Source organism: Copadichromis virginalis, linkage group LG14, assembly GCF_057382275.1.
Source record: "Copadichromis virginalis isolate Kocher_CV1m ecotype Utaka linkage group LG14, C_Virginalis_male_GT1.1, whole genome shotgun sequence".
In the NCBI taxonomy this organism is placed as follows: domain Eukaryota; kingdom Metazoa; phylum Chordata; class Actinopteri; order Cichliformes; family Cichlidae; genus Copadichromis; species Copadichromis virginalis.
In genome coordinates, this window is record NC_140631.1 from 23,913,193 (window position 1) to 23,933,257 (window position 20,065).

The 20,065-nt window shown below is 39.7% G+C and overlaps 1 protein-coding gene and 1 long non-coding RNA gene across 2 annotated transcripts; one reads left to right on the forward strand and one right to left on the reverse strand.

Moving 5' to 3' along the window:
* Positions 1–6,411: 6,411 nt before the first annotated feature.
* rnf26 (ring finger protein 26) lies at positions 6,412–10,836 on the reverse strand. Its single transcript, XM_085430033.1, has one exon. It carries the CDS (start codon positions 10,351–10,353, stop codon positions 8,989–8,991), a length of 1,365 nt encoding a protein of 454 aa, XP_085286159.1. The 5' UTR covers positions 10,354–10,836; the 3' UTR covers positions 6,412–8,988.
* A 2,650-nt stretch (positions 10,837–13,486) lies between these two features.
* On the forward strand, positions 13,487–17,551 carry LOC146693991 (uncharacterized). Its single transcript, XR_014914845.1, has 3 exons — positions 13,487–13,840; positions 14,966–15,100; positions 16,384–17,551. It is a non-coding gene; the product is annotated as an uncharacterized LOC146693991 (long non-coding RNA).
* The last annotated feature ends 2,514 nt before the right edge of the window (positions 17,552–20,065 follow it).

A 20,065-nucleotide genomic window follows, 5' to 3' on the forward strand; every position in this document is an offset into this window, starting at 1 on the left:
TGTAGTGTTTCTCTAGTGTAAAGTTGCATAAAGTGCTTTCACATGGCATTTCTATGAATAATGCCCAAGTCCTTTGCTTTAATTCCCAAAGGCAGAAAACTGCTAAAGTAAATACCCAAATGAAAAAGGCTGGAAAATATTCATTTTCCACTGGATTCATGCTAGGTACCTCTGCCTAATGAGTTCACCAAACGCTCTAAGTACCCTGACAGATACACTACGAGCTGGTTGATGTTAGTCAGCATCTCTCTCTCCTCCCAACAATAATCGTGGGTGTGAATTAATCTCATGGTTTACTCAGATGAGCCGCTCCCTCTGTTTCTTGAGATCTGGGGCTGAACTGTTTATTTTCTCGAATAAACTCCGACAAGACCAGAGCTCGAGAAAGCCTTGTTAGATACACTCAGACATGATGAAATGCTATTCTCTTATTTCTCTGTCAAACCCCTATACAATATTAAGCTCCAGATGGGTCCTTCTAACTATTCCCGCTCGGGGAGGGAGAAGGATGCAATGAGTTAATAAGTTTTCCCTTGGCGTACGTCAGTTATTTCCATTAGTTCACAGCCTTCATCGCTATGTTGAGGCTTAGAATTGAGGGTAAAGCAGACAGTGACATCACTCACTAAAATACAGACTGGGCACTTCAGAAAAAGAAGATGAGAGTCTGACATTTGGATTAAGATGTAGCTGCAGATAAAGAAGCTACAAATCAAAGCACCCAAGAAGAAAGAAAAGATCTAAAATTAATTTTTGTCTGATTTTATTTGTTCATTGAAGTAAGGTCATGATTTACTCTTCCTCGTCAGTAGAAGCAGGACTGAATACACTTGTAGGAGGGAGGTGTAAAAGCAAAGAAGAGTAGAGGTAGGGAAGGTGGATGAGTTTAAATACCTGGTTTCAACCATTCAAAGCAATGACAGAGCACAGGAGAGGTAAAGAAGAGAGTGCAGGCAGGATGGAGCAGGTGGAGACTAGAGTCACAAGTAATTTGTAACAGAGAAATAGCAGCAAGAGTAAAAGAGAAGGTTTACAAGATGGTGCATGATTTGGAGACGGTGGCACTAACAAAAAGACAGGAGGCTGAGAAGGAGGTGGCAGAGCTGAAGATGTGACCACAACACACAGAGTGCAGGGACAGCTCAAGTGTAACAATTTGGAGACAATTAGAGAGGCAAGACTGAGACGGTTTGGACATGTGGAAAAAAGAGATACCAGATGTATTGGACAAAGGATGTTGAAGATGGAGCTACTTGGCAGGAGGAAAAGAAAAGGACAGAAGAGGATGTTGCATCTGCTGTGGCAACCCCTAAAGAGAGCAGCTGAAAAAAGAAGAAGAAGAAAAAGAAGAAACTAGTAACATGATTTTAGATTATATTATGCTACACTTTCAGTTTTGTCTTCTTACCCTCTTGTGTCCTATTCCCCTGATTACCCCCGTGTGTATTTATAGCCCTGCCATTCTTTTGCTCAAAGCTGCATATTTTGTCTAGAGCTGATGGAAACACTTCATCCAGCAGGGGGCAGTGTTGCACCGCTATTCAGCACCACTGCCTGCAAACTTCATAGTGTTGTTACTTCACAGTGTCTGGGCAGGACTCATGATTTCAGCCAGCAGTATTGACACTCCTGAGGTGCCTTTATGATGCGTTCAATAGAAGCTGCTGATGTTAAAATAGACCCACGCTGCACAGGAATGAACATTTTATTAGTTCAGTTTGTGACCCAGTAGCTACTCTCCATCATGTCACAAAGGGACTCCCTTAGTTACTAAACATTTCTTCTCATTTTAACAGAATGCACACTTGACAAGCTAGACAAGAGAAACAAGATACTTTATTTCCTGCTCCTGAAACACAAAAACACAATTAGAAACAATGAAATATTTTAAAATTGTAAACATCAGATTATTTAAGACAAAAACACTTGCATGCATGCATACAAATGTATCTATATTGATAGACGGGATCTATATTAGAGTAACTGTTATCATAAAACAAACCCACATCTGTGAAGCAGCTCAGACGTACTTTAGACAGATCAATACGTGAACCTCGCGATTCACTCTGTGCTCTTCTCTGTTCATTATGAATGTATGAAAGCTGGTGTAACATTAGGACTCACTGTGAAAATGTGTGAGTACTAAATGGAGTTTTGAACTGGCTGCATGTCAGCATGTAGGCTGAATGATGATTCAACCGCCAGGAGAACTTCATATTTTCACCTGATAACATCCAGGAGTTTAATCAGAATCAGAATCAGAATACTTTATTAATCCCGAAGGAAATTAGGATGCAATTTATGAGTTTAAATTGCACCGGTGCTTCTCAAAAGTCTCCTGTCATGCTTCCTGTCATGGTGCAGTCTGTCTACCTTGTAAAGAAATTTAGAATTTAAATCGTGTTGTAGAGATTTTCAACTGTAACTGTAGGAGTGAACCATTGTTGTGTCTACACAATACAGAAAACTTAGCAAACAACCAGTTTTAAATTGTATCTTTAATCACGAATAGTATCTGAAAGTCATGCCCTCGAGAAATGGGAACTAAATCCAGCAAAGACCTGACACAGGATCTGAGAGCTGTATTTGACCCTTTGTTTGATCTACTATCTGCTCGATGAAGCCTCATCAGAAACGGTCTCAGTGGAAGGATAGTTGTCAAGAAGCGATTCTTAAGAAAGGGAAACAGGCAGAAAAGGTCTTGTCATGCTATGTTACACAAGAACTGGACTGAAAAATCAGTAGCAACGGGTCTGATGGAGTGATGAAACTTTCCAAATTTGAAAGTTTTGGTTCAAAGTGTCATCACTATGTGCAGAGGAGCTGAGGAGAGAGGTACAACAGTGAGTGTCTCCAGCCATCTGTAGCCACACTGGAGGCTCCGTCGTGGTTTGGACATCATTCGTGGAAATGTCTGTGAGATTGTGACTCTCCATGCAAAACCATTTGACTGTCAATGGTTTCACACTTGAACAAAACAATGATCCCAAACACACTGCTAGTGCAGTGAAACACACACAGTGGAGCACAGTCATCCATGGATTGGCCTCCCCAGAGCTGAACTTCAAAATTATTGACACAGTGTGGGATCATCTTGACAGATAACAGAACAAAACACAGCCAACATCCAAAGAAGAGCTTTGAATGTCCTTTAAGAAGCATGGAGAACTACTCCTGAAGACTACGTATATAAATTACAAAAAAAAAAAAACTGTCTAAGAGAGTTCAGGCTGTGTTGAATAATGAAGACAATCACACCAGTCTGCTCAGTCTCACATACTGTTTCAATAAATCACTACATCTGTTTTCCCTTTCCCCAGCAACATGTTAAGAAATAAGGAGTGTCTCAAGACTTTTGTACAGTACTGTAATCAGATCTTTTATGTCCCTCTTGACCAGAAAGTTTCAATGGGCATAGAAATAACAAACGATTTGGGTGTGTCCCGTCAAAGGGACTTGTACAAACACTTGTACTTTTCTTCACGCTGACATTATGGCCCATTTTCTGTTGATTAGTGTTTTTTAAAAATAGAAGCTGCATTACATTCACAGAGTCAGTGTTACAAATCATGGTCTGAATATTTCTTATAAGAACTACATTTAAATCAGCATCACTGCCTATTTTTGTTTTCAGTAGTCTTTCAGCCATAGCAAAAAGTAGCAAGTGCTTCTCTTTGGTTTAAAGCTCAAGGTATCACAGTACCACGAAGTATCAACAAAACTGCTGGATCTGCTACCATCCAGCTTCCTCCTTCAGTGGTTACCAGCTTCAGCCTCTGAGCTGCCCATACATCACAAACTCTGTTTATTAAAGGCTATCGGGATTAGTTGGATTCATTACAACAAATCTCTTAATTACAGTAGAGTGAGGGTTAGGATTGAGGCTGAGGCTAATGAGCTGCCCATTTCTTCCTTGTCTCTGCCACAGTGGCTCTAAACCTTTACCTAGATGGTGCTTAAAATCAGAAGAAGTAGAGCCTGAATGAGTCAAAGATGAGCGTGCTGGAGTTTGAGATTTTCCCACACTGCAAGACCACCGGGGTCAGAAGGAAGAGGTCAGATCCCCGGAGCATTTTGCTCGCCTCGGTTTACTTCTTCTTGCTCCTCTCCTGACATCAAACTTCCTCTCCTCTGTTAACACCACCCTCATTTGCAACAAACATAAACACTGCTGAGGCTGGGCTCACAGGTCAGGAGACAACAAATAGCACCCGGATTTGCTTTTGGTGTCTTACAGTCTGTTGAGGTTGGGGGTCAGGTAGCAACCTCACCTCTCTGTCATTTAAATAATAAGTCTTATTGTCTCCAGCTGAGCCAGAGCCAGAATGATTTAACAGCAACATAGTTTAAGTGCAAAAAGAAACATTAGAATTATATTTATGGAGGTCAAGGTGGACTTTAAAAATCTGAGCAGATGTTTAATATGGAGATATTTTTAGAGGGAACATTGGGAATGAGAATGAAGCCTCTGAAGCTGTAAGCCACAAGGCTCTGATGAATTGTAGTAGGATTATAGTAGTATTCCCAGCTGGCCATTAGGACCCCTTTCCTCCCTTAATCCTGCAGCCTTTCTGCAAGCTCCAGACACGCACCCTCATTCACAAAGCAGCTCCTTTATCTTCAGAATCAAAAGACGTGAAAGCTAAACTATCTCTGAACTGTTGCATCATCTTTGCTACCATAAGTAAAATAAATGTGTAACAAGTCTGTATTACTTTATACATACCCTTCCTGTTAAAAGGGAGTTTTTCCTTCTCACTCTCGTCAAAGTGCTTGCTTAACGGGCTAATATGATTGTTTTGGTTTTCTCTGTTTTCCAGTATTGTTATAGGGTCTTTACCTTATAAATAAAGTGCCTCGAGGCAACTGTTGTTGTGATTTGGCGCAATATAAATAAAATTGAATAGAATTTTCATATAGCGAGAGAAGTACAGGTGTGGGTATTAACAGTACTGCTGGCTGTGCTATTTAATGACAGCCACAGTGAACAACACTGCGACTCTCAGTGCTGCGTGTGACTCAGTCATCGATACTTTTATTATTTGCACCTGTGGTTATTCTTTTACGACATGTTTTATTTTATTTTTTTTAAACGCCTTTTCTGAGTGTGGCTGTTTCCTCTCATGTGCTGCACCTGAATCACAGCTACACTCATTTCCCCAAACCGCCCTTTGTGTCTGATGTGTCACAACAGACGTGAATTATTTTTTTCTTGCAGGAAATAACAGTAACCGTCAAGCTTTTCTAGCCTGTCACATTTTCGTCAGCCAGTTTTGACCAACTTCATGGTCACAGTACTAAAACATGGAAGAACACAGGATGTTCATTCGCAATATTTATTTTCTTTTTAGTTTTAATATACTTTTTGCATCTGTGCTCACTTGGAAACATGTTTACAGAAACAGCATGAGGCATTCAACTAGAGGTGGTACCCTCCTTCCTGAGACTGGATCTTCCCTCAAAATTCACCTGAAGGGAGATTTAGCCTATTTTAGAGCCTCAGTCCTGAAATGACCGATGTCATCAACTGTCCAGAGTTGCATCCTCTGCAGTTCACTTTGTACAGCTGGCAGATTTTGTGCCTTATGTAAAAAGAAATGTATTAAGATCGACGTCAGAGCAAGTTGTCTGTTTCACATTTGTAAATTTAAAAGCAAATCTCATCTTCTATTATTTATCTTACCTATTTGTTCTTTCAACGACTATGGAATAAAAAAGCCTAATGAACAATACTTCAGGTATCAAGATATATCTTGCACGACTGATCAGATCAGGCAATGTTTTTCAATCTTCTGTTATAGCCTCAGTTTCCTGTTCTTAGCTGACAGGAGTGGCACCCAGTGTGGTCCTCTGCTGCTGTTGCTCATCTGCCTTGACATGTTGTGCATTCAGAGATGCTCCAAAGGATACTACACACCTTTCACAGGATGCCTTCCTATCAGTTCAAAAGGGTCTGACCATTCTACTTCAACCTGATTTCAACAAGACATTTTCACCCCGAGAAACTGCAGTTCACTGGATAATTTTCCCTTTTTCAGACCATTTTCTGTAAATCCTAGAGATGGTTGTATGGAAAAACCTAAGACCGGCTGATCAGGGTCACCTAAAATGACCTTTTCCTCCATTCTGTTGCTCGTTTTGAACATGGTTGTCAAGATGCCTAAATGCACTGAGCTGCAGCCATGTGGTTGTCTATAGATATTTGCATTAATGAGGAGCTGAACTGGTGTACTTAATAATCAGTTTTCTATGAAACCGCACATCTTTGCACAGCTGTTTGGACAAAGCATTTTAAGATGGTCTTAAAACTTCTTTTTGGTGTTCGATGCTATAGATTAATGAATTAATGGGTTGTTTAATAAAATCCTCTGCAGGTAAAATCGTACAAAAACATTCACTTGGATGAAGAGCTTCAGTTTCAGGGATTGTTATTTTATTACAAACACAAGACAGTCACATGGCAATTTAAAAAACATAACACACATTCATGTCGTTAACTCAGTCCTTCACTGCTCACACAGTTCATACATTCAGCAATCAGCATGTGTTTCTACCCACTGAAATCTTTAGTTAGGACTGCCATTGGTGCTTTAGAAATACCTGAGAGCGGTCTATTCTGACTACAGGCTCTAGAATCATGAATAATCTTCCAAATTGACACCGAGACCGCTTTCACCTGCAGTAGAAAACATGACATCATCAGTATTTTCCATTACACAACTTCTCCATATCTGACTCTACACCACCCACCATCAATAACAACGCAATAACTGGTGACAAAATATCGTCCTGTAAACTTTTAACATAAATCAATTTTAATATTTTAAATGAAACAGAAAAAAAGGGAGAAACAACCGCAAATTAAATTGCAAAATCCTTATTTGTTTATGGTCCTTTTATACCACAGAAATCAGTTTTACAGCAATGTCAAAAGAAAGGGAAAACCATTTATGGATTACTTGTCAGTTGTGACTGTAACTCACCTCTGGCAGAGGACAGGAAAGACCCTATCAGCTGGAAGAAATAAGATACAATAAATGGAATCAAGCCTGACTGGAAAGACAAAATGGTGAAGTGGTTCACAGAATCTGGTCTAAAGGGTGAAAGCTGCATTTATACATACAACATTCATGCGTACAGCATGTGGAATTATGTGTTCACTAATAAAGTAAAAGCACAGTGTTAGCTTCCTTCCTTCACAGCTTGGCCCACTGAAATCACAACAATTTAAGACATGAGTGGTAGAAAAGCTTTTTTTTGAGGCTCAATGTAGCGACACTGGAACACGAGAGATGCACTGAAGGTGAAATTTGGACCGATTTTACTTTAATTTAATACTCCATTTGTGCCAGGGAAACTTAAAACAAACAAACAATTTTAAGAATATACCAGACCTCTTAACCACCTTGTTTTTGAGCATTCAGTTGACCAAACCTAAGAACTCTGAGTGGTCAAATGAATGCATCTTAAAAGAAACCCACCAGTAAACTGAAAAATTCTGTAAAAGCACGCAAAACACAGCAGAAACTGAAACAACACTGTTAAAGGAAAAACTAAAGGGGAAAAAAAAACACCAAAGAAAACTAAAGTGTTTTTGGGAAGACAATAACGTGACAGGACAGCTGTGGAAGTGACAAGCTAACAGTAAACAGCTAACAGCAAACATACATCTACAGTACTGTATGAATTGTGTGATTAAAACAATATGTACTGCCTTGCATTGCTTCTCCTTTACAACGATAATGAATCTTTTGCTTCTGTCGAGTGTGTCTCAGTGCAATCCTTCACGTTTTGGTTTCTGTAACTTCCACAGCTGCTGCATCAAATAGTTGTTTCCCCAGAAACTAAAAACTTAAATTTTTTTAGCTTTGGCAATGTTTTTTTCTATTTTTGTTGTATTTTTGCAGTCTTTTCTTTCTCTATTTGCTGATGTTTCTTTAGTTGCAGTCCATTTGACCTCGCAGGGCCACTGTAGTTATCATCTTAAATGGGTAGCAGGCAATCAACAAGGTTAACACTGGCAAACAGCTGATGCGTGGCTGATTAATCAGTGCGTCCCTGTGGCAAACAGCAACAGACACAGCTTACTCTTAAATTAGAGACTTGCCCCCAAACTCAAGACTAACTCTAGGATTTGAGTATGGATTTACACTGGGAAGGCAAAAATTAAAGCAAAGCTCAAACACACACACACACACAGTTGCACACGTGACTGATATTTAAAGCATTGTAAGCATTGCATCCCTGAACAGAGATCATTCTGAAAATTTATTTTTTTACACTTCTAGCTCCTTGGGTATAAAGTTTATATGATGCCTGAAGGAACGGAGTGGAAAATAATGCGTAGAATTAAGCAAGCAAGGCGTACCCACGCTGCTACCTCACCTAAACTAAGGAATATTCTCAGAAGTGAGAACAGAACGAATTCTGATATTTTCCAAGGCGTCATGTGAGAAAAAGAAGCTTGTGTTTACATTTTTGATGCAAAATGCACAAAGAGGTGCTTACAGCTGAAAAAACAAAACCTCTGGCTTTCTCTCAAAATGTATACAGCTGTATCACTTTTGTGATGCATCATGGCACAAATATTGTGCACATATAAATATGTTGACTTCTTGCATACTCACAGAAAATGTTTACCATGAGAACTTGTACATACTATGTGTTGTTTACATTTAGTGTATAGTATGGAATCAGGGCACAACATGTGCTGTTAACGTGTGCACGCATCTGACACCAGAAGACAACCTGGTGACTTTTTGTTTTCTTACTATCATTAAATCTCTCAATTCCCAAATAATCCAGAGCTATCCAGTATGTTTAACAAGTCTGGTCTGGTCTTTTCACTTAAGTCCCATTTAAGTGAAAAGACAAAAAAGAAACCTTATATAGTAAAGCTCAGTGGTGGTAAAACTTATACATGTAGATACTGATAGGCTGTGAGGCTACTTGGTATCAGACACCAGTTGATCCACTTTGGCTGGTCCCTCATAGATACACGTCCATGGTGTTGAGGATCATTTGCCGACAGAGCGGGCAGTTCTGCTGGTAGATGGGCTGCCTTAAAAGAATCTGTGTACAGTCTCTACACAAGCAGAGGTGTCTGCAAGGCAGAAGCACCACTGTCTTGGCACAATCCTGACAAATCACACACTTCTTCCTCTCCTCCTGTTCCTTCAGCAGAGTCAGCAGACTCTCAGCTGGCAGAGGTTTACCATCTTCGCCTGAACGCGACTTCTTCTTTAGCTGCTTGTCTGTGCTGGAGGAGGGTAAAACTGGATTGAGCACCTCCTGGTGGGCTCCATCTCCTGCTCTACCATCTGGTGGGTCCCGCCTCTCTTCCCCAGGGTCACCGTCACCTCCAGCTCTGTTGTTGCTGTTATTGTTATTGTTTTGCCTGTGAAGATGTGGTCGGAGCATCAGGCCAATCAGGCTGCTTTGGTGAGACAACTGCTGCCAAAGTCGTCTCTCCAGTCGGTAGATGTGATAGAGGATCCTCTGCAGGTACTGCACGTTACGGCGTATAAAGTGAGGCAAGCACAGTAAGGCTGAAGTGATGCAATTGAGAGCCAAACATAATCTACGGAGAAGTGAAAAGGAGTTTATATATTCTACAACGCGCACAGCAATCTGTCGGGACAGTCCCGGGTTTAGGTAAGCGGTGGTGGCCAGTGCAATAGTAATGGTGAGCACGAGGCCGTAGATGTTCAGTATGAAGATGCTAATGAACATGTGCACCAGTGAAACCAGGAAGTCCAAAACCATCTTGCAGGGTGTCCATAGCAAAGCTGATGTGCCGGCCAGGCTGCTGTACAGAAAGGTGAAACAGGTCAACGTGAGCTCCAGCGCCTTCTGCAGTGGGGTGGAAACCGTCTGCCACATGCTGACCAAAGCCAAGTAGACGTTCTGGGTAGCGATAAGCACAAAGTTTACCACTGTGTTGGTAAAATAGACCACCAGGCTGACTGCTATGCCACAGCCCTCAATCACTGACAGCAGCCCTCGACACAAGTGCTCCTTTCCACGCAGTAGGACGTGCATAGACAGGTAACCCACCATCTTCAAGCTCTCCAGGAGCCCCTCCAGAGCCAGCAACAAGCTCCCCAGATTAGCCACAGTGCTGTGAGCTAGGTTTGATGTCGCCTCCGCGGTGGACACAGCGCAAAGCAGAACGAGGTTTCCCAGCTCCAGCACCGAGTTATAAAGGAGGCTGGGCAGGCTGGTTATGAAGGTGATAACTGCCAGGAGAGTCTGCACCACGGTGTGGACGATGACAAAGTTCAGGTCCAGTAGTAAGCAGAGAGCATCCAGACATTTTCCTACAGTGGATATGACAAAGTTCACCAAACCCATGGTAATATTTCTGTAAAGTATTACTGTTTACCACTCGGTGCTCTCAGGTTGTATCCACGTTAAGTCCATTTCTCCTTTCTTTGCTTTGAGTTACATATTGTTGGTCCTCTCAATCAGCACACCATTCTTCGTGTCGTTGAACCTCAACGTCTTTATTTTTCATGTTTTCCCCATTTTTCATGCACTGAAATAACGACATAACACAGCAAACACGCGCTGCACAGGCGGATGTTTAGTTTCAAAAAAGGTCCACACACTTCCGTTTATATTCTAGGTTTCGTTTTGTTGGGTGTCCGGTCAAACTACCACCAAAAAACACTTCTCCGGCTCAACGACGACTTTATAAAACGGCCGAACCCATAAACGAAATCAAGAAAAACCGAGGGAAAAACAGACAAAAGGTTTTGGAGTCTTTACCATCATTACTGTATCCGCCATATTTGTTTTGGTCGAGTGAGCTTACGTATGTGCGTCGTTAAGCTGAGCATGCGCACAGTGTCCCCGGTGTTTACAAGCGGGAAAAAAGTGGATTTAGAAAAAAAGTCGCACATTCAAAACATATTAAAAATATATGCAGAAATAAAATTACGCATTGTCCATAACTTTGATAAAATTGACTTAATCAAACTAACTTTTTTGGGGGTTTTCACACCCTCTTTTATTTTTTTAATCATTTTTATTTGTTGTTGCTCTTTTTCATTATTTTTAAACTAAACAAAATTTACGACACTGAATGTTAATGTGACTTCTAGCATTAGTGAAGTGTATATAAAGATGAACACATTTCAAGGTCTCACGAGTGAACCTCATGTTCTGCTTTAAATCTACATTCCCTCTCATGTCCAGAAACTTCTCTGCTTTCAAAATGAAGTTATAGTCTACATCTGTGAAAATGACCTGGAGCATCAGGAAGCACATTCCTAATGAGTTTATGGTTTTTCCTGCTAGTTTCAAATCTTACTAAATACAGAATAATTCTAGGCTTGTGATTTATAGTCAAATAATCAGACCCAGCCAATATACCCCCCCCCCCCCCCCCCACCCCCCCAATAAATTTCTGAATTATCTTGGATAAAAAGGCTGATGGTTTTCTTTACTCATTTCAGTTATTACCAGCAAAATAGTTGCATGTTTAATCATCTGGGAATTTACCCAGATTTATTTATTTATTTAGACAAAGATCTTGACCCCCCCCCCCCCCCCCCACCCCCCAGTGTTCAGCACAAAGTTATGCCCATGTTTATAGTCACGTTTAGAGTTAGACGATCAAAATGATTTGTTGGAAGACAGAGATGAAGGAATATACTGAAGAGGAGAAGAATGAAAGTCTGTGTGAATGAGAGGGAAGCAGGTGCAGCAGTGAAGATGCAAGGAGTAGAGGTAGCGAAGGTAGATGAATTAAAATCTAGAGCATCTAAAGCGACAGGCAACACGCAGGAGAGGTGAAGAAGAGAGGGTGCAGACAGAGTGGAATTGGTGGAGAGGAGTGACAGAAGGATAACTGTAAGACTGAAAGGGATGGTTTACAAGATGGTAGTGAGATCTGCTACGATGTATGGTTTGGAGATGGTGGCACTAACAAAGAGACACGATGCTGAGCTGAAGATGCTAAGATTTTTGAATGGGAGTGACCAGAATAGACGGGATTAGAAATGAGTACATCAGAGAGACAGCTCAGGTGGAGCTGGAGTTGGAAAGGCAAGGCTGAGATGGTTTGGCTATGTGCAAAGAAGGGATAATAGATATATTAGACAGGGTTTTGAATATGGAGATTCATGGAAGTAGTGAAAGACGACAGGCAGAGGTTGGTGTGACGGAGGAGAATGAGAGGGATATTGTGAGATGGAGGCAGATGATCCACTATGGCAACCCATAAGGAAGCAGCTGAAACATGAACAATGTTTATTTAACATGAAAAATGCTTTTCTTTTTTTTCTTTTTTTTTTAAAAAAAAAAAGAGTAATTGTTAATTAGTATATACGAGCTTTAATTTGCATCCTATTTGCTATATCAAATATTCACACTGATGATGTAGAAGTCTCAAAAACTCAAGTATCAATTCCAATAATCCCATCCGGAGTGTTTTTCACTTCCACTTGCTGGCAGCCTTTGAGCCCTTGAAACAACTTGGTTGAGATATGGAAAAGATCGTGGACAGGCCTGTTAGCACAGCAACCCTGCTACTTACAAATGATGCACTGAGATGATGATCACTCTCACTTATATCATGATGCAGTGCGTCACAGCACACAGGCCAAATGAAACCCTGTGTTTAATTAAATTAGCCACGCCAGCAGCTTTGACAAAGCATAACTAATTGACGCCGCAGGGATTGGAACATGTTGATGATAACACTAGCCACATAGGAGAAGAGTTTTTTTGAAAGTATTTTTGAATTTGTTTTGTTCAGTTTTTTGGGGTTCCAGATATTTTAAAACATTTTTTTTATATGTGTATCTCTAATGTTGTAGGGACAAACATTCACAGTCATGCAGTGGAGATCTGTTTCCTTTTCTTGGGACAAAAATAAGTCCTTACAGTATTTTGCATCACACTTTACATTGAAGGTGTGGGTTGTGGTCAGGAAATGATTTAAGGATTAAGAAAGTCAGTTCCAGTTACAGCTGCCTGGGAAATCCACTCTTCAGTACTCTGACCTTTCATCACCATATCTTACATTTTCCTCAAGCCATTCCATTTACATTAACAGATATATCCTCCCATTACATCAGCTACTTCAGTGACAATGAAACAAAAAAAGAATTGCGGTCCTGAACAATATCAAAACAGTTTCCTTCCTTGCCTTTTGCCTCATCCTCTCCATCTGAGCCATTCAGCGCTGGACTTTGTTCCTCGCAAAGGGAAACTCTATCTGATATGATCATGGGAAATCCTGCTTTGAGCCTTTGGACGCCTGACAAACAGCATTTGTTTAAGCATTTAATGATGCAGCAGGGATACACGGGGCAGTGCAAGAAGCTATAAAAGGTCTTGTGCACTACTTTGTCTCTGGCGGAGAGCTTCTAGACCTACTCCTTTTATGGTAGCTAACCTTCCCTCTGGTCCGAAAGCAGACCCTTAGTCAGTTTCCTTTGTTTGTTGACTGGTCAACCAAATCCTTCCCCTCTAAAAGACGAGATGAAACAAAGGGTGGCTTTCATATGGAATCGTATGTAGAATTTCTATAAGTTTTCTTAATGTGCACTACATAGAGTTGCTTCATTTTCTCTCATCAGTCAACAGACACTGTACACTGTAAAAAAAATCCGTAAAAATACAGTACAATCTACTGTATAAACGTGAAGGAATTTTCCGTATTAGTCATTTACAGGTATTTTTCTGTATTTCTCAACTACTGCAATGCATTGTGGGAAAAAGAACCTGAAAAGGAGGGAAAAGTAAGCGCAAGAGCAGCCATTAGGCTTCTTTCAGGCTTCATCTGGATTTTGGATTCTGAAGTTGGAGAAACTGCCTTCATATTTCTGTGGTAAGTATTAAAACTCATGTTTCGTTTTATTAAAATAATGTTTTTCAAAAGACTCCGTGTTTTTATTTAGAAAGAATTGTTAATTTATTTGTTAACTGGTTTCGGCTGTCTCCAGACAAGTCAGGAATATTTTGCTGACTCATTTTTTAAAATAATTGTTATTTAGGTTTAACATGACTTAAGCTTTATTTTAATTAATGTTAAAATAATTTTTACTGTGATACCACCAGTTTTGCCCTTCAGTGGCTGAACCAGTTTTCATAAATATTATAGTTAGCTGTCTGTGTCTCTCTGGGTATTACACAGCTGTGACTGCTAACTAGCTAATTAGCGAAAGTCAGCGATGTGGATAACTGGGAAAGTGAGAACTTCATGGTTCTAGAAATTATTCTAGGACTCTAATAAGTACTGTATCAATACCTGTGTTTTACAGTTGGCTCTACTGTACACTTTAAAGGGTTTCAGGCAAAGTTACACTAACCCTAGTTTAAGCCTCAGACCTTACTGGCTGACGCTAGCAAATGCTACTGTTAGCCTCTGATTTGGGCTGCTAAAGTAAAGACTTTTAGCTAGCTGACCAGCATAGATTATTTCGGTGGTTAACAGACTGTAGTGGTAAAATTATTGAAAGTATAGTTTCACCTCAGCACATTTACAATTACAGTATGTCTATTTTGTAGCACATAGAAATGTTTAGTTAATATTTACAGACAGACACATTTTCCCTGTAACTGTGTTTTTACTCCAACATTTGTTGAAAATGTAATTTATGAAATGCTGAGCAGCATTTCTTGTATGTGGAATATTTTTGTCACCCCACTGTGCTAATGTGATTAAATACTAAAAATTATTACTAAAAAAATTCAATAATAAATCAATAATAACTATTTCTTGATTGAACTATAATGTAAGCGCAGTGCTGGTGTGCAGGGGCTCTATATGCCTTGTCTATATCAAGCTTTTAGCCAAATATAAGCAGAGATATTTGTATCTTTCTTAAAAATCCAGATCCTTACAGATTATTTGAGAAATGGATCAACAGCTATCACTACTTGAAGCACTTTAAGTCCTGCAGTGGAAAAATATCCCTTATTTCACCTTTGATCACACACTTTGGTTTTCCAGTGCAGAGCAATGGCCAAGAAAAGGAAAGACTTCCCCGAGTGAAAAAAAAGATGAAGATACAAGCTGGTGATGATCCAGAGCAGCTGGTCTCAGGAAATGAAGAAAAACCCTGATCACCTTCTCTACAAACACAAGGTGAGTTTAATGTTGTGGTTGATTTAGTTTTTCAAGGTATGTATGTTACTTTAATTATAAACTGCTTTTGTTGCAACAGAATGGTGTTATGTGTATGCAACTCTACGTGAATTATAATCCTTTGTAGGGCTGCGTGATATGACCAAAGTCTCATATCCCAATATAAGACGTATCTCTCCTGATAACGATATATATCACAAAATAGTGCATTTTCTGTAAATTCTGTGATTCTCGGGCAACTCGACTTATGTGAAATGTTTTCAGTTGGGCGTCGTGTACCTGGAGTCGAGTGTTTTGACCGATGCATGAAACTATACATTTTTAGACATGAGTTTAAATGGCCGCCATTTTCTTTCTGAGTATTTATTAGACGGCGTGCTGCAAGGAAAAGCCTGTTCTAACGTTTGAGTCTAAGGATTATTTTGAGCACCTGACGACTCTTTTTTGCTTTTCATTCGTAAACTCTCTCAAAACTCTTTCATGTGATTCTTGTGTAGGTGGTTAAAGAGGTTTGTCGTGTTCGAGTGGTGGTGGGGACCAGTTTGTGGCATAATTTGCATAGTACAGTTTTCTGGGGCGTGTCAGACTTTTCATAACCAAACCATGTCCATGCTACAGAGGTAGCCCCTCATTTAACAATAAGGTCCTCGATTTCTTTTGACTGGTCCTTCTGGTTCTGCCTCATCCTTGCTGGCCATGCTGGTATTCTCTGTGCCTTCATCTGCGTGGTGACTGTAAGCACCATTTATAGTTACTTGATGTTTTTATTTGAGGTCATTTGTTTGATGCATATTCTGAAATTTTATGTTTGAGAATAATGTATATCATTTCAGTTTAGTTTGAAAAGTCTCAACAGAAACTTGAGCTTTATTGTGAAAGGTTTATGTGGAAAATAAACAAGCGGACGGCGGAGCCACACGATGGTTTTATCCTCATTGTTGGTAACGAGAGTACGCGTAAAAACAGTCACTTGTCCGTCCATAGTGTGGTTATTTTAAGTATAAGAGAAGGAGAGAACTTTAAGAAATAATATAGCAACTACAGTGACCATCAAAACCATTAAAAAAATATTGCCGTAAACAGTTTATTTTGCAACACCACAAAACAAAGAATAGTGTATAATATGAAACGATAGACATTTTTATATCGTAATCTGATATATATCGTCATATCGCACAGCCCTAATCCTTTTTTTGTTTATGTTGTTTATGCTCTAGGTAAAAAAAAATTATAAAAATACAAACTTTTTAAAAATGTCTTGTTGTTTCTCTTTTTTTCCTCAGAATAAATTGCGACTAGTCTCAATGGCTGACACGGAGGAGCAACACAGCGACACGTTAACTCCGACTGCTGCAGTTCCTGTATGAACTGAGCAACTCTTAAAATCCAAGGAAAAGCTGAGTGTATTTTACTTAAAGCTCAGATGGACCTTGATGTACTAACATGCAGGCTGCATTCAGGACTTTGTCACACTGTTATATGAAGAGCGGTAACAAGACTTTGTAGTAATTTGTCTTACTATTGTCTTATTTGTTGTGATTTAGGGTCTGTGCGCACAAGCAGAGGTTTTTGTTTGTAACTGTAACCTCGTTTTCAGAGCCTTGTCTAACATTTAATGGTCATGAAATATGTCAGACTTTTTCCTCTACTTAACCAGCTTAGAGAATTTGAACACCGTGGAGAAAAAGGTGTGCATTAAGGATTTTGAACTATGATGTTTAAGTGTTGTCACTGCTGAGGATTCGTGGACACAGATCCTTATTCACTATGCTGCTGTTTACAGTTTAACTTTTCATCAGAACAAGCACTTCTAATTATACTTTGCTCCTCACTGACAAAACAAGTCCCGTAAATACACTTTTATCTTTAAGTTTGGGACAGTAATCTCTCTTAATTTATTATGTGTTGTAGTTATCATATGGGGAAAAGTCCTGTGGTTATCCATCAGTCCTGTTCGAATAAACCCAAAGTTCAGGAACATCTTCTTTAGATCTGTTCAGTTGTATTCATGTGGCACCACTTAAACAGTCAACAAATTTTGACTCAAGTATGTTATATTGTAAGGTAAAGAGCCCAAAGAGTTAATCTCAGACAAATGTTCACACAAATGTGAATTACATTCACTTCATTAATGAAGTGAATGCAATTCAGTAATCAAAGGTGTTTGGCTATAACTGACTACATGTGTATACTGTATCATAAGTGGACAGAGATGGATGTAAACCACACCTTAACCATTTGGCTGAGGCAAAACTACCACAAGGCAGTGATTCTAACTAAAAGGTACTCTGGATATTATTAAATGTGAACATGTCGTTAAATATGACATTTTTTGTTTGTCAGGTGTCCTGTTTGAAGAAAACACTTGGTAGCCACTTGAATGAATGTAAATAAACACATTTACATGAGGGCAACCTGATTTCAAGGAAATAAAAATGCTCAAATTTGAAAGCTTGTGAGTTATTTTGTTCATGTATCAGCTGTTTAGTAGTTTTATGACAAGATGGATGCTGTCATTATATTTAAGTATAGTGTTTGAGTTAAGGAGAATAAAAGAATATTTAACATTAATTGTACCAATGTTGTTGTGTACGAAGCACAAATTAATTTAAGTTTTAATTTATGAATTTTTGAGTACATGGTGTACTAGGTTGTAATTGCATAGAAATGTACGTTTAAGGATATAAAGAACTATATTTAATGAGTTACAGTGAAAAGAAGTGCTTGGAAATAGTAATATAAACAGAAATTTCAATTTTTCTATTAACGGAAAATATCAGTTAATGATACAGAAAATATACTGTGAATAAACGGAATTTTCTGTTTTATAGCTGAAGGAAATGTCCGTAAATAGTACAGAGAGTATACTGTAAATCTACAGAATTTTCCGTTTTATCATTTACAGAAAGGTCCGTCAAACCTCCGTAAAAAAACAGAAAATGTACTGGCAGAAAATTACCAGGACATTTTCTGTTTTTCTACGGAATATTTTTTTACAGTGTAGATTCCACTTTTTTATATGAAAAAAACCTCCACTTGCTACCATTTGTCTTCAACTCAGAGCTGTGAGCTGCCTCCTCAGAACTGTTTAGCTAAAATGAACATACAATGTCAAAAAGGACATAAAAAGGTCATGCAGGGACATGTGGGTGGGGCTTGCACAGGATGAACTGGAGACACTAAGACAAACATTTGAGGATCCACAGATATCCAATCTGGAGCTTCACACCTGCTGGGACATTTCCACCCATTAAAGAAACTCCCACAGAATAACCTTTAACTCCATTGTGTGGGTGATATGGATACTATACGCATCTATTCACAGATCTATGTGAACTATCATGAATATCATGTTAATTCTACACTGCCAAAACAAATGAGAAATCAGTGAAAATACTGATGTGGCAGTAAGAATGGACTCAACCACACTTCAACACTTTTCATCATCTTTATTTATAGTTGCTTGTTCCTTACACTCACGGCTGCAGCTTTCCAGCTGCCAGCCGAACACACACCACCACCAACAACAACGCCATTCAGGACCCAGTTCACTCTTACAAGCAGGGGAGGCATGATGAGCTAATGCAGCTAAGATGTGTCAGCGTCTCCCGCTGCCACACCACGAACCACGCCCCCCAGCTGACTTCATAAATATAACCGTATCACAGACAGGAGAGCTCTAATTTGTCTTAATTTGTCATGTACTGGTACATAACAAAAGTATATAGTTGAAGGGAAAGTTGGACAGGACATAAGTAATCAATGGAGGAACGGCCTACCTCTGAATCTCCTGTAAAAAATATGTATACAACTGCCAGCCACTTCTTTAGGTACGCCTGTTCAACAGCTTGTTAATGCAAATATCCAATCAGCCAGTCACATGATAGCAGAACAACAGTTGTCTCAAGGTGTTTTATATTGTAAGGGAAAGTAAAGAGAAAACTCCAACAATTCAGACGATCTCCTGTGAGCAAGGAGGTCAGGAGACAAGGGAGAAGGACAAACCTTTCTCTCCTGTTACTGGAGGTGAGTGGTGTGCTTTATTAGATACTAAACTGTTTTGCTTTATTCAGAAAATCTGAACAAAATGTGTGCTGTGTGAGAGTGGTTGTCACTGCCATAGCTGAAAACAAATGAACCCATCAATGAACTGTTACAGAATGAACAGACATGTAGACAAGGGGAAGACGACTTGCTAAAGTTTAAAACAACTAACAGATCGGGGAAGAGTATAGTTGCAGACTGTCATAAGAAGCCTTGATCTGTGGGTGAAAGGCAGCCATCGTGTCTGCCTTACCTGGGCGGAGGCTACTCATCACCAGTCAACGGCAATACTTAAGGACCAGTGCAGCCATCCAGACTCCACCAGATTATCACTCTCTTAGAGCGGTAAACAGGCTAGTTGTTGGTGATACCAAGTCAAGTGTGTAATTCTGTTTCTCCACCTTTCTCTAGTGACTTAGCCAACCCCGGATCACTCCCTGACATTCACCTTTTCAGGAACACCTGCTATTACTACAGATCAAACTCAACCACTGGATCACCACTCCTGCTCCTCCTGCCTCCCACCCTCACCTCAGTAACCCGCGGATCTAAGGCTCTCTGCACCTCTGCCCCCTCCCCCACATGTTTGCACTGAGTAGGAGATGCTCCGTGTGTCATTGTACATCTGTATAGTGACAACAAAGACATTCTATGCTATTCTATTCTATTCTATTCTAAAGCGTATTCTACATCTCACTGTCTTGCCTGAGTCCTGCTCTTGAGTCCAACCAAGTAAGTTGCAAAACATGACAGCTGACCATGTTCATCCCGTTATCACCACACTCTAGCATCTTCTGATGGCTGTTTTCAGCAGGATAACGCACCTTGTCACAAAAGTTGAACTCATCTCAAACTGGTTTCTTGAACATGACAAAGAGTTAACTGTGCTTAAAAGTTCTTTTTTGTCACCAGATCTCAATC